The 24,008-nt window shown below is 35.8% G+C and overlaps 1 protein-coding gene across 4 annotated transcripts in view; it reads right to left on the reverse strand.

Moving 5' to 3' along the window:
- Positions 1–7,392: 7,392 nt before the first annotated feature.
- Positions 7,393–24,008, reverse strand: part of man2a1 (mannosidase, alpha, class 2A, member 1) — a 38,629-nt gene continuing 22,013 nt past the window's right edge. For all 4 annotated transcript variants that reach the window (XM_081719470.1, XM_081719469.1, XM_035526725.2 and 1 more), the window contains 15 exons: positions 23,819–23,996; positions 22,462–22,673; positions 15,978–16,163; positions 15,701–15,815; positions 15,555–15,622; positions 15,163–15,328; positions 14,815–15,045; positions 14,466–14,588; positions 14,120–14,234; positions 13,097–13,230; positions 12,197–12,338; positions 11,128–11,261; positions 10,767–10,964; positions 9,440–9,553; positions 7,393–9,019 (listed from right to left, as the gene is read on the reverse strand). In XM_081719470.1, coding sequence (XP_081575596.1) covers positions 8,867–9,019; positions 9,440–9,553; positions 10,767–10,964; positions 11,128–11,261; positions 12,197–12,338; positions 13,097–13,230; positions 14,120–14,234; positions 14,466–14,588; positions 14,815–15,045; positions 15,163–15,328; positions 15,555–15,622; positions 15,701–15,815; positions 15,978–16,163; positions 22,462–22,673; positions 23,819–23,996 — 2,269 coding nt within the window. In that variant the 3' untranslated portion in view covers positions 7,393–8,866. The remainder of the gene's footprint in view (positions 9,020–9,439; positions 9,554–10,766; positions 10,965–11,127; positions 11,262–12,196; positions 12,339–13,096; positions 13,231–14,119; positions 14,235–14,465; positions 14,589–14,814; positions 15,046–15,162; positions 15,329–15,554; positions 15,623–15,700; positions 15,816–15,977; positions 16,164–22,461; positions 22,674–23,818; positions 23,997–24,008) is intronic.

The following is a 24,008-nucleotide window of genomic DNA, read 5'->3' on the forward strand; positions in this document are numbered from 1 at the left end:
ATATGTTTAAAAGGTAAAGAACAGAGTAGCAATGTAAAGATTCCACTTATAATGCATTACATTTTAGTCTAAAACACAATCTCTTGCCGTGAAACAGTATTTGGGGCGATTAAAATGCTGTTTCAATATGTTTAAAAGGTAAAGAACAGAGTGGCAATGTAAAGATTCCATTTATAATGCATTACATTTTAGTCTAAAACACAATCTCTTGCCCTGAAACAGTGTTTAGGGTGATTACAATGCTTCGAAACGATGTTTCAATGTGTTTAAAAGGGAAAGAACAGAGTTGCAATGTAAAGATTCCATTTATAATGCATTATATTTTAGTCTAAAACACAATCTCTTACCCTGAAACAGTGTTTAGGGCGATTACAATGCTGTTTCAATGTGTTTAAAATGTAAAGAACAGAGTAGCAATGTAAAGATTCCATTTAGAATGCATTACATTTTAGTCTAAAACACAATCTCTTGCCCTGAAACAGTGTTTAGGGTGATTACAATGCTTTGAAACGATGTTTCAATGTGTTTAAAAGGGAAAGAACAGAGTTGCAATGTAAAGATTCTATTTATAATGCATTATATTTTGGTCTAAAACACAATCTCTTACCCTGAAACAGTGTTTAGGGCGATTACAATGCTGTTTCAATGTGTTTAAAAGGTACAGAACAGAGTAGCAATGTAAAGATTCCATTTATAATGCATTACATGTTAGTCTAAAACACAATCTCTTGCCCTGAAACAGTGTTTAGGGTGATTACAATGCTTTGAAACGATGTTTCAATGTGTTTAAAAGGGAAAGAACAGAGTGCCAATGTAAAGATTCCATTTATAATGCATTACATTTTAGTCTAAAACACAATCTCTTGCCCTGAAACAGTGTTTAGGGCGATTACAATGCTGTTTCAATGTGTTTAAAAGGTACAGAACAGAGTGGCAATGTAAAGATTCCATTTATAATGCATTATATTTTAGTCTAAAACACAATCTCTTGCCGTGAAACAGTATTTGGGGCGATTAAAATGCTGTTTCAATATGTTTAAAAGGTAAAGAACAGAGTGGCAATGTAAAGATTCCTTTTATAATGCATTACATTTTAGTCTAAAACACAATCTCTTGCCCTGAAACAGTGTTTAGGGCAATTACAATGCTGTTTCAATGTGTTTAAAATGTAAAGAACAGAGTAGCAATGTAAAGATTCCATTTATAATGCATTACATTTTAGTCTAAAACACAATCTCTTGCCCTGAAACAGTGTTTAGGGCGATTACAATGCTGTTTCAATGTGTTTAAAATGTAAAAACAGAGTAGCAATGTAAAGATTCCATTTAGAATGTATTACATTTTAGTCTAAAACACAATCTCTTGCCCTGAAACAGTGTTTAGGGTGATTACAATGCTTTGAAACGATGTTTCAATGTGTTTAAAAGGGAAAGAACAGAGTTGCAATGTAAAGATTCCATTTATAATGCATTATATCTTAGTCTAAAACACAATCTCTTGCCGTGAAACAGTGTTTAGGGCGATTACAATGCTGTTTCAATGTGTTTAAAAGGTACAGAACAGAGTAGCAATGTAAAGATTCCATTTATAATGCATTACATTTTAGTGTAAAACACAATCTCTTGCCGTGAAACAGTGTTTGGGGCGATTAAAATGCTGTTTCAATATGTTTAAAAGGTAAAGAACAGAGTTGCAATGTAAAGATACCATTTATAATGCATTACATTTTAGTCTAAAACACAATCTCTTGCCCTGAAACAGTGTTCAGGGCGATTAAAATGCTGTTTCAATGTGTTTAAAATGTAAAGAATAGAGTAGCAATGTAAAGATTCCATTTAGAATGCATTACATTTTAGTCTAAAACACAATCTCTTGCCCTGAAACAGTGTTTAGGGTGATTACAATGCTTTGAAACGATGTTTCAATGTGTTTAAAAGGGAAAGAACAGAGTTGCAATGTAAAGATTCCATTTATAATGCATTACATTTTAGTCTAAAACACAATCTCTTCCCTTAAACAGTGTTTGGGGCGATTACATTGCTGTTTCAATATGTTTAAAAGGTAAAGAACAGAGTAGCAATGTAAAGATTCCATTTATAATGCATTACATTTTAGTCTAAAACACAATCTCTTGCCCTGAAACAGTGTTTAGGGCGATTACAAAGCTGTTTCAATAAGTTTAAAAGGTAAAGAACAGAGTAGCAATGTAAAGATTCCATTTATAATGCATTACATTTTAGTCTAAAACACAGTCTCTTGCCCTGAAACAGTGTTTAAGGTCTTTACAATTTGGTGAAACTCTGTTTCAATGTTTTTAAAAGGTAAAAAACAAAGTTGCCATGGACTTATTGTAAATGAGACAACAGATTGTTTTCACTTAAAATAATTTTAGAAAGATTCTTCTTATTTTGGTTTACAATTTAGTCTAAAACACAATCTCTTGCCCTGAAAAAGTGTTTAAGGCGATTACAATACTTTGAAACGCTGTTTCAATGTTTTTAAAAGGTAAAGAACAGAGTTGCAATTTAATGTTTCTACTTATCATGAATTACATTTTAGACTAAAACACAATCTCTTGCTCTGAAAAAGTGTTTACAGTGATTACAATGCTTTGAAACACTGTTTCAATGTTTGTAAAAGGTAAAGAAAAGAGTTGCAATGTACTTATTGCAAATGATACAACAGATTGTTTTCACTTAAAATTATTTTAGAAAGTTTCTTCTTATCATGCTTTACATTTTAGTGTAAAACACAATCTCTTGCCCTGAAAAAGTGTTTAAGGCGATTACAATGCTTTGAAATGCAGTTTCAATGTTTGTAAAGCGTAAAGAACAGAGGTGCAATGTAAAGATTCTACTTATCATGCATTACATTTTAGTCTAAAACACAGTCTAGCCCTGTAATAGTGTTTAAGGCAATTGCAATGCTTTGAAAAGCTTTTTCGTAGTGTGTAAAAGATGAAGAGCAGAGTTGCAATGTTCTAATTGCAAATGATACAACAAGTTGTTTTCAGTTAAAATAATCTTAGAAAGATTCTTCTTATCATGCATTACATTTTAGTCGAAAACACAATCTCTTGCCCTGAAACAGTGTTTAATGCGATTACAATGCTTTGTAACACTGTTTCATTGTGTGTAAAACGTACAGAACAGAGTTGCTATGTACTGATGGCAATTCATACAACAGATTCTTTTCTCTTATATTAAATCTTAGAAAGATTCTTATCATGCATGACATTTTAGTCGAAAACATAATGTCTTGCCCTGAAACATAGTTTAACGTGATTACTTGCAAGTATTTTTAACTCTTTTCTTTCACTTCTGCCCAATACAAAACAGGGTTCACAAGCTTTTAATAGATTTATACACTGATTCATTGCAAATCATATTGTTTTTAAACAAAATAACAAAATAAGAAAACACTGTATCATGTATTTCAACTGAAAAAAGTTAATGCATGTGAACACAAGCTGTTTTGTCATGTTTGTATTGTGCACATTACAAGTATTTGTAACTCTGTTCTTTCACTTCTGCCCACTACAAAACAGGGTTTCCACGCATTTTGATAGATTTATACATTGATTCAGTGGAAAGTATACTGATTTTAACCAAAATGTAATGCAATATAAGAAAATACTTTGTAACATGTATTCCAAGTGAAAACTTTCTGTACAATTGCAAAAAGCAATTTTAACACATTTGCATTGTACACATTGCAAGTAAATGCATCTCAGATCTTTCACTTCTGCCCACTACAAAACAGGGAGTCCAAGCATTCTAATAGATTTATACACTGATTCAATTGAAAACACTGTTTTTAACAAAAATGTGATGCAATATAAGAAAATGCTTTGTAACATGCATTCCAAGTGAAAACTTTGTGTACAATTGAAAAAAAGCAGTTTTAACATATTTTCAAAGTACACATTGCACACAACTGCATCTCTGATCTTTCACTTCTGCCTACACTGCCCACAATGTTTCAGTGCAAGATATACTGTTTTTATCCAAAATTTAATGCATGAAAAGAAACCATTGTCAAACGTATATCAAGTGAAAAACAAAGTTTATGCAAGTGAACACAAGCTGTTTTGACATGTTTGTAATGTGCAAATTGCAAGTAATTGCAACTCTGTTGTTTCACTTCTGCCCACTACAACTCAGCATTTCCAAGCATTGTAATAGACTTATACACTGTTTCAGTGCAAAACATGCTGTTCTTAACCAAAATGTAATGCATTATAAGAAACTATTTTTACATGTATATCAAGTGAAAAAAGTTTAAGGAAGTGTAACAGTGTTTCCAAGCATTGTAATCGCCTTAAACAATGTTTCAGTGCAAGACAGAGTGTAATACATTATTACTAAACACTTTCTAATACTTATTTCAATTGAAAACAAAACACATTTATTTTGCCATGGAACAAAAAGTCAACAGAATGACACTATGCTTCATGACATCTACCAAAAAAAACAAAAAACAAATAAGTGCACTGTGATTAAACTCCTTGATTGGGAATTCCAGTCTCAAAGGGCATTTCTTGATTCTTGATTCTTGTCATGAAGGAACAAGACAGGCCCACTGTAATGAACTCCAAGACACAAATAAGTGAGGATCCAAGTTCAAGAGTTTATTGATACTAGCAGGAATGTGTGTGAGGTGGATAGGTAGGGTACTTGTCAGCGCTGGGGAGTTCGAATGAGGAGAGTCAAGGATACTGCCCACATTGCAAAGCAGCAGGCAGAAACCAAAGCAATCCAAAGGGGCCAGGAATGAGGCATAGTCTGGGGAGGAAGCAGAGGTCAAAAGTCAGGAGAAACAATAACACTAAAGAATGCTCGATATGCATAGAGGAATACAATACTTCGCAAGTCTGATGGGGGGAAACCAGCATGTTATAAAGGGAACTGGAACAAGGGACAGGTGTTGCCCATCAGTACTCAGGTGAGATTGATATAAGTCTGGGCAGGGAAAGGATAGTGGGTTGGACTGATATTGTCACACACTCCAAAATCGTTGAGGCATACCTTTGTTTCAGAGAAAATGATCATGAAAGTTGTTCACATTCACAAATGGGTGGTGGCTTCTATACTTGGGTTGTTTGTATTTTTTAGTTGATCTAATCAGGTTCACCTGAAGCAAGTACACTGACTGGGACAAAGTGACCCGGTGAAGGTTTATTGATGACAAGGCTGTTCTATTCTGCCTTTGTTAACCCCAATTTCACACTCTAACTGGAGTCATCTTCCTTGTAGGTATAGCTGGAGGAGAGTAACAAAGTCACCCATTCATTATCTGTCTGTAATGTCCAAGACCACTTGCAAAGTGGTGTCTAGTACTCAGTAGACCAGCACAATAAATCTTATTAAAGTTGTGATTTCATTTGGTTTCTTGCTATTGCTTTTTTGTCAATTTTGAGTGTCTTATATTGAAGCTGTCTGATTTCCACCTACGGTTCTTTATTTTACTTTTTCTTCCATTCTAACCCTACCCTAACCATAGAATGGAAGCAAACACTCACTTTGGAGCCTAACCAAAACTAACAACCTAACACTTCCACTGGGTTCACCCCGTTTGAGTGTATCTTATAATTCCAGCCCGCGCTGTGCCCCTGGAACGTGCCTACCTCCAACCTCCCAGTGGTGCAATTCATATCTATTGTGCTCATCCTTCTATCTCATGTTTGGGTTACTCTCAGACCTGGCAGGGGGAAAGGGGCACACACAGACACACACACACACACACTCCTCAATCTCTGTCAATCATCACCATTAACCGCTCCCCTGCTCCCAATCACTTTGCTTTTTCCCATTTAAATACCACACCACAAGTTCCATAGTTCAGCGCTTCGTATTGTAGCTTGCTCACCTCACAAGCCAAGCAATTATCTTATGCATCTTACACTCTTTGTTTTTATATGCCTTTTAAGTGCTTTATTTTGCAAATAAACATCACTGCTTTGGATTGCCACCCTCACATCTTACTCCTGCTCCTGTCACAAAAGTCACAGCACTCTGTATGTTTTATTTTATCAAAACTATTTATGCCACATTTGTGATGGTTTGTGTTGTAAATGGTTTGCTTGTGCTATTTTATTTTTTGAAATATTCATTCATTTACATTTATTTAGAATTTTATTTTCAACACTAAAGAATCCCTTAATAAAACAAATTTCAAATAACTATAAAAAGTACTATAAACTGTAGAACTATAATTATAAAAGAAAAAATAATACAACTATAAAAGATAAAAATCTATACAATAGACTATAGACTATTAATCTATCGGTAATAGATGCTAAGATATTAATATTTAAAGATCATCAAGGTCACCCATGTGCATTGGGCAAATACTAATTTATAAGGCCTCAAATTGAATGAAATGCTTTTGACGTTTTACATTGACAGCATTTGGCAGACCCTTGGTCTAACACCCAGCCTCTGTAACTGGGTGATATATTTCCTGACAGGCAGACTTCACTCTGTTAGGATGGGGAACCACACTACTATCATACAGATTATAAGCACAGGGATCCCGCAAAGTCCAACACTCTACATCCTCTTCACTTACCTTCCACACCACCACATTTGCTGGTACTATTGTCATTAGAATGATAAATGCAGGAAACATGACATCCTACAGGAGGAAGGTGGTAGATCACTATTTATTCCTAAACATCACTAAAACAAAGATAATGATTGTGGATGATTGTGAAGAGCAACACACCACTATAGACTAAGGTAGTGAACAGTGAACACCTTCAAATCCTCAGCACCTACATCTTCACATTAGTAAAGATTTTACCTGATCTCTCAATTCATCATATCAGGTCAACAAAGTTAAAACAACGACCAAACTTATTGCAGACTTCAGATATGTGGCATGTTAGCCAGAATTCTTAAGAACTTCGACAGGTGCACCACTGATGGCATTCTCAACAGATCCTTCACAATTTGAACTGGAAGTGGCCCCACTCAGAACCATATGTAACTGCAGTGGGTGGTCAAGATGACCCAGACAATCTCACAGAGTGCCCTATCTCCACTGGAAGACATGTACCACACAAGAATCCTAAGGAGGATGACGCCATAACATCAAAGATTAAACCCAGCCCTAAAACAGCCTCTTCACACAGGACTGTAAACTTAAGGATCACATGACCACAGAGTAGTTTTTCTTATCAGACCATCAGGTTTGGTAACAGCTTTACTCTACCGCCAGCCAAATATCTAGAAAATTGTGAGGACTCTGTCTCCTTAACACAAAATTATTAGATGGCTTTTAATTTGTACCCTGTACTTGAACTTTTACCCTGAATGGCCACATTATTAGAGACACCTATCTAGAAGCATGTTGAACCTTTAGGAAGCATTATGAAAATACACATTATTTTAAAAAGCTTTATTTACACCACATAGTTCTTGATAAACACCAAATTCATAATAAAACTTTGGAATTGCACATATTAGAATCAAAGGTCATTTTAAATTATGAACACACCTTATTTCAAGAACCAATTTAATAAAAAAACAGCAAAGGCCTTTCTGGTATAAAGCAATGCCTTTTTTTTTTTTTACAGGTGTTTATGTCATCTATCCCTACTTTTAAACATTACTTTTATCAATGACAACATGAAAATACAACAATAAAACAACCCTACAGATTGGTTGGCCCAGTATCCCCTTTACCAACTTTAATCAAGTAGTCTAAACATGAGAAAATTCATGCATTTATCTTAATGGTTTAAGCCACCTTCACTAATAATAATAATAATAATAATAATAATAATAATAATAATAATAATAATAGAGGAGAAAAAGAAGAAGAAGAAGAAGAAGAAAAATAGCTGTTGCTGTTTTTTTTTTGTTACTGTTATTATTTTTACCACATTAAATACCACAGTGAATTACTTAGTAAACATAGTAAACATACAGCAAGTAACCTCCAAAAATATAATTGTACAAACAAAATGGTGGACTGGATAAGCATCATTTACCAGATGTCTTCTATTATGAACACCATGAGAAAAAATATTTTTCCACACCATTACTGAAAAAAATATAATTGTCATATGATTGCTCATTAAAAAATACACACAAAACAGTGATATGATTCCAATTATTTGCAATTTATCATTTGTGTAGCTTTTTAAATTATTATGTGTTTACCCTTTGCCTAAATATCAACAATATCATCACCTAGTCTTCTATGTTTATTGAGGTGGAAGAATATACAGCAATCTCTGCGACTAACATTTAATTTATATATATATATATATATATATATATATATATATATATATATATATATATATATATATATATATATATATATATTTTTTTTTTTATTTATTTACTTCTTATTTTTTCCCATTAACAATGTTTCCTTGGTTGAATATTGAAGAACAATATTCTCCAATAGTCCAAGTATACAGCCATGACCATTTCACCTTTTTATAGAAATAATTATGGGCAGTGTGCTGCTTTGAAATATAACAGAATATGGGTGATAAAAGACTCTTCAGACATCTCTTATTGCACATAAAAGCTTAAAACCCAAACAGATTTTTGGTACTACAAAAATGCTGGGAAATGGTGGTTTCATAAGTTGGAAACATTTCTTAAATGTGTTTTCAAATACCTCAAATAAATTTTAATCTTTGATTGCCATATTTTCTTAGTGAACACGAAGCAAATGTTTTAAGGCTAAGAATGCGCTTACTTCCATTTTATGAACACATGACAGGAGCTTCAAGTTTCTTCTTGACAGTTTGTTCACAGAATCATTGAAGGCAACAGCATGCTTGTCCTTGCCAGCCCAAATACTTAGAATAGGACTTGCAAACAAAGTTCTTTATAGCCATGGTTCATCCCAGTTGGATGCGATATGTGCAGATTTCCATTGGTTTAAGGCTGATCTCCTGATGTTTGGGTGTGCTTGAGGACTCATACATCAAAGAGAGAGAGACAGGTGTGAAGGTGCTAACCTTTAGTTTTGTCAGCACCTCCTCTAAGTGAATCTAGATTCAAAATGAAAGGAAAATACATAAAGCCCTTAATGGGACAGACGTTTTCATAATAGTGACATTCTAAAATTACTATTACAGTACACAACATCAATTTCACAATAAAATATACCAGGCCACGTCTCATGTTACAAGTTTCCATTAAAATGGCCTGCTATGGCAAAGATATACTATGAAGTTTTGATAAAACATTGACTGTCCTGGTTTTCATTTTTACATGCTATTCCATTAGCGTTGCTTAATTATATGATTCTTTATTTCCACACTAGACTTGATATAAACTCTAACTCTTGTGCAATAGCTAACTTTATAAGAGGTTTATTTTGCAATCTTAAAACTGACACTGCAACAGTTATTAGCTTTTGAGTGTGCACATGTGCATGTGTGCTTGTATGATTGCCTAAACAAAATTACCTTGCCACGTGTGGTGCTACACAGTAGGCCAGTGTTCCTAGAGGAAAAGCCACAGTCAAAGCCTTTTCTGTGCAATATTAAAGCAGCCTGCTCGGATGGACCTCCCCCTTCCTCCTGTGAGACACACACACAACCCCACATTTGGATGATTATGGAGTCCACTGTTTTAGCTATCAGCTGCTTCTCATTCCCCACAGATCCTCCCTTGTTAGAAATGGGGTCATCTCAGTTTCAACATAATGATGGCATATAGCAAACCAAAATCAAACACTGAACATTTCATTTTAACATAACTTTTTATTGGCATGTTTAGGTACTGAAGAGTGAGCTGGGAATTTTATGAGCATGCTGGGAACAAAAAACCTGGACCAATTTATCAGTTTTGCCTGTATTGGGGATTATCTGAAATTTTAAGTTTTGTAAGGTTTCTTGGTTAAGTGCAGATGACTTCTTTTTTCAAATCTATACGAGCTAAATGTCTAACTAAAGTGGTAATGTTATAAAATGTCAACATCACTGCCATTCTGTTGCCATCATAATCAGTGATTCATCACAAAACTACAACCTCAAAATTTATAGTGTAAAAGCATTCAGCAAATAAGGCCCTACAATGAAATATAATATTTTTAGTGATTGTACAACATTGAGTTCTATTTGCAGAGTGAACTTTACTTCTGAAAGGAACAAAGAATCTTGCTGTCATTGTTAAAAGGCTTTATTCAGCTACACAAAAGCACATTCAGCTTCACTGCAGTCCAACCAAATGTATTTTAATAAGTAATTACAATACTCAACCTCCCTTAGGATCAATTAGGATAGGTTTGCCGGCACATGGTGATACTCCTATCAGACCTAATAACCTTAGCCTCACTGGAATTATGTCATGTCTGATGATGGAATACAGGGCTAATATTACAGCAGTATTTCCTTTAATTATAATGTATATGTTTACTTCAGACAATTCTGTTTGTATATATTCTTATGTTCTCTTTATTTACTGTATTTTACTGACCAACCATTCAATTTACTGAGCAAGGAATAAAGACATCCACCAGTGCAAATAAACTGTCACTACTTGCTTCTATGCATAGATTTTATATAAATACCAATGTACGGTATGTATAGAAAATAAAGTTAGACTAGGATTATATGACAACCTATGGCCATTGTAAAAACCACAACTGTTACTCCTATAGCAGATGCATGGTTAATGAATAAATTAATAACTACCTTTCAAATGCATACTCACATGTAGTTTTCAATTAGTAGACTGTGTTTCCTTCGAATTATTTTATGTATAACATGCTGGGAAGTAGGGAGAACCCACCTGAGACTGAATGGTGCGCAGATTGACCAGGTGGATGTCACAGGGGAAAGAGGAAGTGAGCGGGCTGTGGGGTACTGGAGTAAGTAGAGCCGGATCCACACTGGTCGCCATTTGGATGAGAGGGTGGTTAAGGTACGTGCAGGAAATGTGGCTGAGTAGTGATGGATAGCTGAATGGGGCATTATTCTCTCTCTGGGTCTAAAACAACAGGAAAAACTCAGTGGATCATTTATATTTACCGCTCAAGACATATTTTGCAAATGTCGCTAAACTTCCTCAAAATGTTTTTAATTTTCAAGGGCAGTGATGCCAAAAGTGGTATACACCCATACACCCACACCCACACACCAACTGTGGTCACCTCTTGGGCAGAATTTCTAGGCTCCAGCAGCAAGCGAAAGGAGTTTGCAGTGATCTTGTTATCCAACACTCCCTGGCCTAAGCCACGGTTATCATCCTGGTTCAGTCGACGGTCCATGATTACCTCCAGCTGACCTAAAGAGTGTAATGTATATATCTACATTATGACACTTCATTCGGACATAATGTAGGTTTTAGAACTTATAATGTATGTTCATCATCTTTGTCTCCACTTAATCCATTTCAGGGTAGCAGTGGCAATAGCCCAGATGTCTATCTTTATTCATTTCCCCTAGCTCCTCCTGACCAGACCAGACAGGAGATGTAATCCCACCAGCAGATACTAGGTATAACCTGAGGCCTCCTCCTTGTTGGCCATGTGTGGTACACAGTGGGTAGTGACCAGTGGGCATCCTTATCAGATTCCCTAATGACCTCCACTGGCTCCTAACAATGCAGAGCTGGAGTGCTCTACTCTGAATTCCTCCCATATAGTTGATATTTTGCCCTATCACAGAGAGTGAGCCCTGCTACTAGGTAGAGAAGCTGATTTTGGCCACTTGTATCCATAATCTCATTCTTTCAGTTATTATCTGGACTTCATGACCATAGGTAAGGACATAGATTGACTGGTAAACTAGGAGTCTTCCTGTATAGCTCAGCTCCCTCTTTACCACTATAACCCAGTACAGTGTGTAAATGCATAATTTATGCTGTGTTCAAAAGAGTTTGGATAAACATAAATTTCTAGTTCATTTACCATATAAATGCATATTAAAAACATGCAGCTAATACCTTTGGTCAAAACCAGTCCAATAAAAATACAAAATACAAAAGATAAGGACTATACAGTACAGTCTATACAATACAGACAGTACAGTCAACTATCTGCAGAACAGCTACGAGTACCAGGGGTGGTGGATGAAATGACAGGCTTTATCTACAGTTGCAAAGAATTGTCTATTTATTTTTAAACAACTATAGAGTAGGTGCCTATAAAATTATGTGTGAATGTGTAAGTTTAAATGTGAATCCTCTGTTTGCTATTGTAAAGGTAAAGGAAGGCTCACCACTCTTGAGACTCGCAGCCCCTAAAGACTGTGCTGTGAGTAGGGTAAGTCTTCTGTTTGAGTCTTCCAGGTAAGCCATGCTGGTCATGGGATAGAAGTTAGCCTGCAGTGGCAGCTTAGACATGGTCCTTCTGGGCTGCACCTAGAAAAAACATCCAATGTAAGCAAATAAATAAGGTAAGTAAATAAAGCACCAATTTGAAATAAAGTAATTATTAGATATATTGACCTATAGGTGTATTTCAGTCTGTACGACATGATCATCTTTTTGGGAAAAAGTCATTTTATTTTGACTGAACTGAAGCCTTTGATATAATCATGAATCATTATGCACTTGCATCCCCCTACAGCAAATTTGGGCCAGGTGCATTTAATTGGATTGTTTGAATAAGTCAAATAAATTACTGAACATTTTAAACACAATACAGACTAAAGAAGCACCTCAGGTAAAGTTAAAAAGGTAATATCACTGTCTTGGTTGTGTTAGTTAAAAATTACCCACATGTACATAAAAATAAATTTCACAAAAATGTGTCATAAGGTTAATACATGACCAAAGAAAATTGCAAATAAAATGCTTGTTAATAATGTTTAGCTGGGTTATGAAGATTACAAGAGGGCCCATGTAACCAGGTACCACCTGTCCTCATTGTCTGTCACCATTCTTTCCTAAATATATCAATTGTCCAAGGCAAGTTGGCAGTTTAAGTTTGTTAAAACAAAAATAATTTCCACTCACATCTTTGAAATTGTGTGTTCTCTTTTTGTGTAGCTAATATTCTCAAATACAGATGAACAAACTATACAACTGTAGAACTGAAACTGCCCTGTTCATGCATCTTTGCATAAAACCATGTTGGCTAAAAAATGGTACATAAATGAACAATATATTGAGCCTACCTGGAAACCATTGAGATCTGTAAAGAATCGATTCATGCTGTTAATATCAGATGTTATTCTCATTGCAATTTCTTGGTTGAACTCTCCCCTGATATCCACAGTGTTACAGATCTCAACAGCCTGACCATCCACTCCTTGGAAAGAAAGTACAATGAGGTGTGAGAAACAAAGAAAATTTCTGTCTGTGCATAATTTCTTAGTATATACTGTAGTGGACTGTAAGGTTAATGTAGTTAAAGAGACTAACACTGTACAGTATGTAACATACTGTATTTATCAATGTACTTACATCAGTGGCAAAATACCAAACTTAGTTGGTACATCATACCTTACAGTAAATTAGTTAAAGATGTTTTAGCCATACAGACAGACTGCAGCTGTGCGAATAAAGTGTATTTTAGTACAATTCGCTTGCTCTCTCTCTCTCTCTCTCTCTCTCTCTCTCTCTCTCTCTCTATATATATATATATATATATATATATATATATATATATAACCTGCCAAGCATGGTTTTGAAATGGCTCTGAAGACAAACTCAGGATATGATGGACACAGGTTTGTGATATTATTATTATATAGTATATTATAGACTCTATTCCACCATGACAGGGTGAGTAGTTAGCTAAACAACAATATAACTAAAACAAAATTATTTAAATACCTTAAAAGAAATTTATTCTCATCACAAATAATTAAACAACATGGGAAAACAGCTTATACCCTTAGGATAGAGGAAACAAAACTCTCTCTAAAGCTGCACATCCCTTCATGTGGACATTTTTTGAATTCCACCTTTCTTTCCTAAAACCAAAACCATATCCCAAGATCTGCATCTTATGACAGCAAAGGAGCTCTGTGCACAGCTCAGTGTTTTCTACCTAAGCAAAATAGTAAAGAACTTCTCTAACAGTAAAAACAGATATGCAAAGATCCAGGCGCAGTGAATAACAGGTTTGCCCTGTCAAATTAAAGTTTTAATGCTAAAATTCACTAAGATTGTTAGTGAAACAGCAGCATGTATACCCTGGATATTGTAAAGTCGGAGAGTATGTGTGATGTGTGTGAAGGTGGTTGTGACTTCAGAGAACACAGGCCCCTTGGTTACTCGGATCACCGGAGGCCGGGAGGGAGAGTACTTCTGTCCAATTGAGAGACAAAACACAATACATGGATATTAAATCATATACAGAAAAAAAATTCTCATAGTGTGTTTGTTTGAATGAGAGAATCTTACATTCCAGTACTGCAGAAAAGATGATGGTTATTTTCAGGTGGATTTATTTACATTTTGTATTCAACTGACATTAAACGTTACACCCTCAATATTTACATAATGTGCTTGTATCACATAAATGAAGAGTTTAATTACTTTAGCTTCTCCATCAGGAAGGAACAAGTAGGCACCGCTCTTGTCCTTATTGCTGGTGGTTCCATACCATACAAAATCTACTTTAATCGAGTGCTTTAATCCATTTTCCTTCAGTTTTAGTGTCTGAAAAAAATAAGGGAAAACATTTCAGATATCCACATTTCTCATTTCAGATATTCACAAAAGTCAGAACTGAGGGGTATGACTGAATAGATAAACAGCTTGCAACAAAACAAAACTTGCAGATGTTGTCCATTTTTGCTTTTGTAATATACAATCTCACACACACAGATGTGTATATGTGATGCAGTAAGTGGCAGTTTGTGGAAAGATTTGTGAGCTGTCTGACCTCCAATAGACCTGTTGTGGAGGAGACAAAGAGCTGTAGGTGGGGATTTTCCACAGATACAGGAACAGTCTCTTGAGGGATGGCCACTCTGAACTGCTCAGCTCCAGTAACTGACACATGTCCGCCCTTCTTTAGGAACATATAATGGGCTAACTCAGTATGTAGCTCCACTCCCTCACTCATCTGGTAGACAGCCAGGCCCAGCGGTGGCACATGGGCTACAAAAGACACCTGCCACAACATAAACACTATTAATACATGTACCATGTTCCAAAATTTTTGGACATAATTTGTGGTATATGTACCTTTGCAGTCAAACCTGTAATGTTATAGTAGATGTAACCTGACCTGAAAGACCTCAGTGGAAGCTTGGGTGAAATGTTCCCAAACCGCAGTGATCTGAGCAATGACTGGACGGCCTTGGGCTGTGAGTACACGAATATGGGGAGTGGTCACGTAGATGCTTATCACTGAGCTTCTGGCCTGTTCGATGGGGTTATACACTACAACTGACCTGAAGGAAGGCATGATAAAGACATTCATTGGGAAACTGACCAGAAACCTCAGCTGCCATTCATTTTCAATGTCACCAGAGACCAAAACTAAACATATATTATGTTATGTATACTGTGTTCATTCATTTAAGAATACCTACTCCACCACTTTTATATTATATTAACTACTAAAAACTTTTAAACCAAAATGTGTGAAGAAGGTTATTTACACTTCACAGTAATTACCTTGGTGTGGCACTGATTTTAATGACAGTTTTGTGAGGTAAGACATCCTGGGCTGGTTGGACTTCATCCTATTATAATATGACAAGATATTAAGACCTGTCTATTGTAAAATAACAAGTTTATGGATTTCAGTCGAAGGTACTCACTATCTGAAGTAGTGGCTTTGCAGGATCATAAGTATAAATATTTTTGTCATCAAGCACCAGCCAGTGAGCTGAGCTCACTATCACTCGCTTTAAATTCAAAATGGAGTGAAACAGCCTACATAACAGAATAAACAACACATTCCTTCACTTTCACTCTTGAACAGACAGATTATAGTATCTTAAAAACCAGTCAAAGAGGGAGTTGTCTGCCAAAAAGTAACAACTTGTTCTACAACAATGCACTACAACTGGCAGTGGCAAAAGGAAAGCTATGTACCTGGTTCCATAATCCACAACCACCCAGTCTTTGCCTGTGCCTGTGATTGCATCATGGTGTTGGAACAGTCCTAGGTTGCGTCTTGCTTCTGTCAGCAATTTATAATTTTCTACTGCAGGATAATTGCTGGGCTTACCAAACATCTTAATATTGGCCAAGGTCAGAGAATAAAGAATCTCTGCTGCCCTGAGAAAAGATCAAAGAAAGGTATTTTACTACAGATATCTGTTACCTGACATCACCATGACAGAATTATTTCATATCTATTCAAGAATTCCAGCTTTTGAGGCCAGGAATAAACAACCTATATTTTCTAGACAAATACTGGTTAAACCCTGAACCATTAAAATTCAGAATAATTCGTTCTATACAATTTTAATCTAGTATTGTTGTAGAACCCAATATTGTAATAATTTTCCAGTAATGTAATGAATGCAGAAATGTAATAAAAACTTGCACTTAATTCAGTCAAAAATGCAATAAAACCTAATGTAAATGTAATAGCCTAATAATGACTTAACCGGTATTGTAATAGCATTTTTATTAATATTGTAATACCTTATTACATTATTGGGAATTTATTACATTTTCAGGTTGACCATTTGTAATACCTTCATTACATTATTGTGAATGTACTTTTTTCATGAGTTTTAATATTCCTGATATTTTTTTCTTAACAGAGTATCTGGAACATTGTCTTAAATGAATCAGAGGAGTTTCAATGCAAATGCAGTCAAGTTTATTACACCAAGCAGTACACTAAGTGGAACAATTCAAGGGTTAATTCAAGGTGTGAATACGAGTGAGTTGGTTGAGTTGATTGAGGATTCAGTCCTTTTTAAGCATAGCCTTCATGAGTTGCAGGTGAGGTGAACAGGTGAGGGTCAAAATTAGCGAGGATAAATTATAAACACAGGGGTGCAGATACACACAAAATCATAAACAGACATGCACATGCAGTGTTGCCATGAAAAACAACGCTCACAGGAGAACAGGGTAGTAAGCAGCACTGTCTGTCCCAGCAATGTCTATGGTACAATTGTAACAAACATATTTCATTTATATATATTCACAACTTCAGATGCAGTTTGCTTGTACAGCTGATGAAGACATTCTGTTTTTCTGGAAACTTTGTGCACTTCACTGAAATATCTTAGACCCCAATTTCTTGCATTAAATATCATTTCATGTTCCACTCTAACCAGTGCAATCTCTATTTCCTGTTCCTGCTTCACCTGTCACCTACATTTATGGCATTTCACTGACACTTTTATCCAAAGTGACATAATTATGACATTATAAGTACAACTTGAGCAATTGAGGGTTAAGGGCCTTGCTCAAGGGCCCAACAAGTAGCAACCTTCCGATTACAAGTCAAATATCTTAACCACTGAGCTACCACTATCAGTGAAGCATCTGAATGCACAGAAGTAAATATCTTGAAGATATACTGTTAATGCATTATTTAAAAGAACAAGAGTTAAAGGGGACCTATTTTTCTCATTTGCAATGTTCATAGTTTTATTTTTTTGGTATACTACAATAGATTTTTATGCTTCAATGTTCCAAAAACACATTATTGGCATTTAGCTGACGCTTTTATCCAAAGCGATAATCGTGGCCAAGTTTTGAGACCACACAAATTTTGGTCCCTTTCTTTTTTCTGCAATTCACCTTGGCATGTTGAATATCAGGTTCTGGACAAAATCTTGACTGACAGCAACCCATTCTTGCCTAATCAGTGCTTGGAGTTGATCACAGTTTATGTGTTTTTGTTTGTCTCTCTTTTGAGGATTGACCATAGGTTCTCAATGGGATTGAGATGTGGGGAGTTTCCTGGCCATGGACCCAAAATTTCTATGTTTTGTTCACCGAGCCACTTGGTTATCACTTTTGCCTTGTGACATGGTGCTACGTCATGCTGGAAAAAGCATTGTTCGTCACCAAATTGCTCCTGCATTGTTGGGAGAAGTTGCTCTTGGAGGATATTTTGAAACCATTCCTTATTCATGGCAGTGTTTTAGGCAAAATGTTGAGCAAACCCACTCCCTTGGATGAGAAACATCCCCACACATGAATGGGTTCAGGATGCCTCACTGTTGGCATGACACAGGACACATGGTAGCATTCAACTTTTCTTCTCTGGACAATCATTTGTCCAGATGTCCCAAACAGTCTGATGGGAGCTTCATCAGAGAAAATAACTTTACCCCTGTCCGCTGCAGTCCTATCCCCCTCTACTTCATGCAGAATGTCAGTCTGTCCATGATGTTTTTCTTGAAGAGAAGTGGCTTCTTTGCTGTCCTTCTTGACACCAAGCCATCCTCCAAAAGCTTTCGCCTCACTGTGCGTGCAGATGCACTTACACCTGCCTTCTGCCATTTCTGAGCAAATTCTGTACTGGTGGTGAACCAATCCCGTAGCTGCATCCTCTTTTGAAGACTGTCCTGGTACTTGCTTGACTGTCTTGGGCACCCTGAAGCCTTTTTCACTGCAATTGAACCTGTCGCCTTGAAGTTCTTGATGATTTGATAAATGGTTGGTTTAGGTGCTATCTTACAAGCAGCAATGTCCTTGCCTGTGAAGCTCTTTTGATGCAATGCAATGATGACTGCACGTGTTTCGTTGAAGGTAACCATGGTTAACAAGAAAACTTTGACCACCCTTTTAAAGCAACCAGTCTGTGCTTCTAATCCTCGTTGTCCTTGTTAACAGTTTCTCCTGAGCTAAGAAGATCACTGAAATCGTGGTAGCAGGCTATTTTGTGGTAGGGTTGAAATGCAGTGGCTGAAATGCAGTGAGTTTTGTGATTAAGTTAATTTTCAAGGCAGGAAATGACTTTACAATTAATATCAATTCATCTGATCACTCTTCACGATCTAGAGTTAATGCAAATTGCCACCATAAAAACTGGAGCAGCAAACTTTGTGAAAACCAAAATATGTGCTAATCTCAAAACATTTGGCCACGACTGTACAATTATGACTAAGTACAATTTGAGCAATTGCTCACAGGCCCAATGGTGGCTACTTGGCAGCAGTAAGGCTTGAACTGGCAACCTTCTGTTTGCTAGTTGAGTAGCTAAACCACTGAGTTACCACTATCCTGTTTCAAACTGTAGGTGTTTTTTTTCACCCTCTATCTGAAACATTCTTTTAGCGCTCCTGTCCCCATCCTCCCAATGAGCCCAATGCTCTGTTTGGTCAGCTCACCTACTCTATTCTGATTAGTGAACCACCAGGGTGGTCCCACCCCTACATATTCTGCCCTTGTCTTGCAGTTTGCAGACAGACCATTCTTTCCTGAGCACCTGTAAACATCAATGTGTTTGAAATGTTAGAAATCATACAGTTCTGTGGTTTCCATGCTGTTAATACATGGTTCCGCAAACAGACATGAAGTTCTCTTTATGTAGGCAGACCTTGGCATGACACGTGTAAAAATACCAGAGCATTAACCTGGCATTAAATGGATTGTGACTACACGTTACAGCATGTAATCATAAATACACCTCCACACTTGAACACTGTTCGACATCTAGTGATTGACAAAAGATCACATTTACACACAATTTTAGGTTAAAGTAGACCTGCGGTTGATTAGGCTTGCAGTTGTTGAGTTAGCTTCATTAGCCAAGAAGTCTATAGCTTTATACATCACAAATCCACAAATAATAGCACAGGTTGTGAACCTGGATTTTCCGGTGTGCAACAGAGCGCTGGACCTGCCCTGCCCTTCAGGACTAAGAGATGTGAAAATGCAGCATCAAACTGCACACAGCTGTAGGAACAGTTCTCCATGAAGTGCCCTTCACACAGTAAACTAACAGTAGAAGGAGCAGGGGAGGGAGCAGTGGAAGGAACAGTGGTACAAATGAATTTCAACCACTGACCTCTTTGTGGTTTTATCTTTGACAGAGCATACTAAAGAGATTTCCCCTCACAGTGCAGAACAAAGCATATTCTCATACGGTATATGAGAAAAGCACATGGATACTAAACTGAACAAACCCTTCCCGTCTCCAGTACTTGCTATGCATTATGTGATGGCATTCCACGTTTCCTTGGCAGGCAATGTGAAAAGTGTTATCAGACTGCATCATCTTATAACAAGGAAAATGGCTGAAAATCCAATTAAGCATTTCAGGCACCTGAGAAAAGTGGGGTTTTTGGGAGAGTTACTCCCTCTGGCTACGTAATTTGCACACAAATATATATATAAGACATTAAAAGAACGAAAAACTGGAAAGCATAAAAAGGTGACTCTTCAAATGTCCCACTTGGTGTACTGCTTGTTGTAATGAACTTGACTGTGGTTGCATCCAAACTCTCCTCTGATTCATGCATGACAACATTACAGATACTCTGCTGAGAATTTATTAATCATCTACAACACTCAAAAGTGTTAACAAAAATATATCTGATGAACTCATGAAAACAGTACATGCATAATAATGTAATAAAGTATTACAAATGATCAACTTGAAAAAGTAGTGAATTCCAAATAATGTATTAATGTATTAAATTGTGGTAAAAATGTTATTACAATAACGGTTAAGTCACTGTATTACATTATTAGAAAAATTATTACATTATTGAGTTTTATTACATTTTTGACTGAGTTTAGTCCAAAAGGTTATTACAGTTATGGGTGTTATTACCTTATTCGGACGTGATTACAATACTGGGTTCTACAATTTGTTTCCTAAAAGCCAGTAGTGCTTCCTGGTTCTGTTACTTGAGTTTTAATAACCTTTCCATGTATAATTTTCATGCATAAGTTGCAGTTTTTCCAGAAACATTTTATACCTCAGTCTTTTTAAGTCTGTTTCAGTTTGTCTTGGCATTGTGTTTCATGTTATTAGCATTGAGTGTTTCTACCTTTTCACTGCTAGCTATCTGGCTCTGGCTCTTATTTGATTATTTTAAGATTTTGCTCTTTTGACCTTAATAATTATAAACATTAATAAATAATAAATATTTTTTGCCACCTTTCTTGTTTCATTATGTCTCTATTTACAAGACTTACAAGAGTATAGTACTGGAGCCAGGAGTGATGGATTTCTGTTAATAAAGCATACTGTAAGTATGTGTATCAATATGTGTGTTGCCAGTTTTATTATAGTTTTTAAAATTTTCATTAGTTTCCATTTTTACTTTATTTCAGTTCAGTTTTAGTTCATTTTAACAGTTTCAATTTTGTTTTTGTTTCTGTAAATTAGTTTTAGTTTTTATTTAGTTATAGTTTTTTTTATTTACAAGCTATGATGATGAGGTATCTGACAAAAATTCAAAACACATCATATATAAAACTATAATATATGTCACGATTGGCCTTCCCTAGAGTCTCGTGTCTTTGTTTTGCTTTGGTTCCATTCCTTAGGTTTATCTTCACCGTTCCTGTTCTGGTCCTTCTTTTGGTTTTTACTGTTTTCATTAGTCATCCCCTGTTCCAGGTTAGCCCTCATCAGTCTGTGTATTTAAATCCTATTTTTTCCATGTTAGTTTGCTGGTCTTTGTAATCCATGCCTCGTGTTTTCTCTGCCTGTTATTGTGATTCCTAGACTCCGTTTGTTATCCATGCCGCTCATGTTGCTTAGCCTGTTTGTGTAGTTTGTATTCCTCATTGTAGCCTGTTTCCCTATCCTGTTGTGTGTTTCTGTCTCTTTTGTTTACTATGTATTCCTAGACTTTCCATGTTGGCTCCTTGACTCTGGACTGTACTAATGACTCTGAACATAGATTTGCCCATAATAAATCTTGTGCTTCATGATCACTCCATGTTACAATATATATATAAATAATATAAAATCTGATATAATAAAATATAAATCATATAGACTCTAAAATGATTTAAAACAGGTGACAAAATTAGCACAAAATCTAGTCACACTCTGCCGTGTTATGATTGCAAAAGAGTATGCATGTGACATCACAGTTGGTGGGGTTTTTTTCAAAAACATCTCGAAGGTAATTATAACACCTCTCTACCAGACATATTTGGTAACCTACAAAGATATTTGCCTTTTTGTGGACTGAATTAATAAAACTACAGAAGAACCAACACTGTAAATAACACTGCAAAGTAGCCTTAATAACATATGACTACTACTTCAAAAATAATGACTAGTAAACTTTTTCATTGATTGTGTACCTTTGATTAGATTACTGTAAACATTGAAGGTCACTGTTAAATTGTTATTATTTCCTAATGAATAGTTTAATATCCATTAATAGCATAAATGAGCAAGTTGCTTTTCAACTTTCCATTCCTTGGATGAATTTAAACCCCCCATCAAACTTACAAATATACATGCATTAAAAAGAGTCTCCCCATCCAATTAGCACATGTGCAGTTATGACAGACACTTGAATAAAAAGGGCCCTATATAAGATGAATAACATACACACCCACATTTACTATAGATCTCACCATGGCCTAAGATGCATTGTGTAAAATACAGTTTTGTGTAACTTCCCAGTACCTGAGGTGAGATTCCAGCATACGGTCCATCCGTTTGTAAAATGGTCTGGAAGTGAAGTAGCCACTCCAGTAGTGGTCATCTCTGTCTGCATATGTGAAGAAATCACCGCTAAGCACAGGAAATGGTGACACTCCCTTATTCATGCCAGCTTGGTCCATGCCAGTCACTTTACGCAGAATCTCAAAGTAATCAGATATAGTGCCAAACTGAGCCTGAAATGAAAATGGTTACAATTTTAATAAATCTTGTATACAAATTCAACATATGAACGAACTAATCCTTACAAATAAGTGGCCACACTACATATAATCAACAAGTTATGGTCTCATTCATGCAGTGTTAACTGGCCTCAGCTAGCTTTCATTCATCATTAACAATGAAATGGGGAGCGCTTGCAAGAAGAGCATATACTGTAGTAACATTTAGAACATGTATACCATGTTCTGAAAATATGCCAACACACTGCATATAACCAGTTATGAACTGAATTAAATTAACTTTTGCATCCCAAAAGTAATAAAATTTAGTAGTATTTCATGTGCTCCATGCAAGTCATATGAGTCACTACTGGTCTCTTGCAACCGATTTCTGATCACAAAATAGGCATGAGATGTTTTAAACTGAATAAACTAACAACAATAAAACAAAATGCTTATGAATTTTTTTCTTCTTCCTCAGAAATGTCCTTTACCAGAAGTAAAGCACACCTGCTGTAAATATTTACATTTATGGCATTTATCTGATAATATTATTATCAGAAATGCTCACTGAATAAACCAAATGTCTAATAAAGTGGAGTCAAAAAAAGTCTCTTTTAACTGTAGTGGAGAAGAACACAGTGTACAAAATCATAAATGACCAAGTAAAGCACAAATACTTAAAATGATACTTATGTACAGTAGTGGATTACAAGTACTCTTTAAATCTCCACTCATATATGCCTATTTTGTGCACCTACAAGGCAAGAATCCCTAATGTTTTATAAACTCTGTATAAGCCTCTTTACTATAAAACTGTCAGAACATGGGATACATGTTCTAATGTTAGTACTTTATATGCCCAACTACTTGCTAAAGTTCCACAACTTTATCTAAAAAGCTTTCATTGTTAATGATGAATGAAAGCTAGCTAATGCAAGTTAACACTGCATGAATGAGACTATGGTAACTGCCACATCAGTATTTGCCATGCCAGCATTTCTAAATGTAAATAACCTTTATAACATATACCTTGTGCTAACAAATCAGTTGTAAAGAGGTTGATAGACAGTTTACAAACAATTATGGACACTTGCCTTGCCTACTATAAGTAACTATACATATGGTAATTCTATACAGTAAGCATTAAGAACCCAGACCTGAACATTGAGCTCAGGATGAGAGTTCATGTAGTCAAAAAGCTTCTGATAATTATTAAACTGCTGATCCCACTCCTGAGCATCCGTGTAGCGGAAGTCATCACCAAGTGGAGCCAGCACCACTTTGGACATGAAGAGCTTGGACTTCTTCCTGTACTGGTCTAACAGCATGTGAGCCCTCGGAATAGTA

This window comes from Electrophorus electricus, chromosome 8, assembly GCF_041902795.1.
Source record: "Electrophorus electricus isolate QZ-2024a chromosome 8, ASM4190279v1, whole genome shotgun sequence".
NCBI classification, from domain to species: Eukaryota; Metazoa; Chordata; class Actinopteri; order Gymnotiformes; family Gymnotidae; genus Electrophorus; species Electrophorus electricus.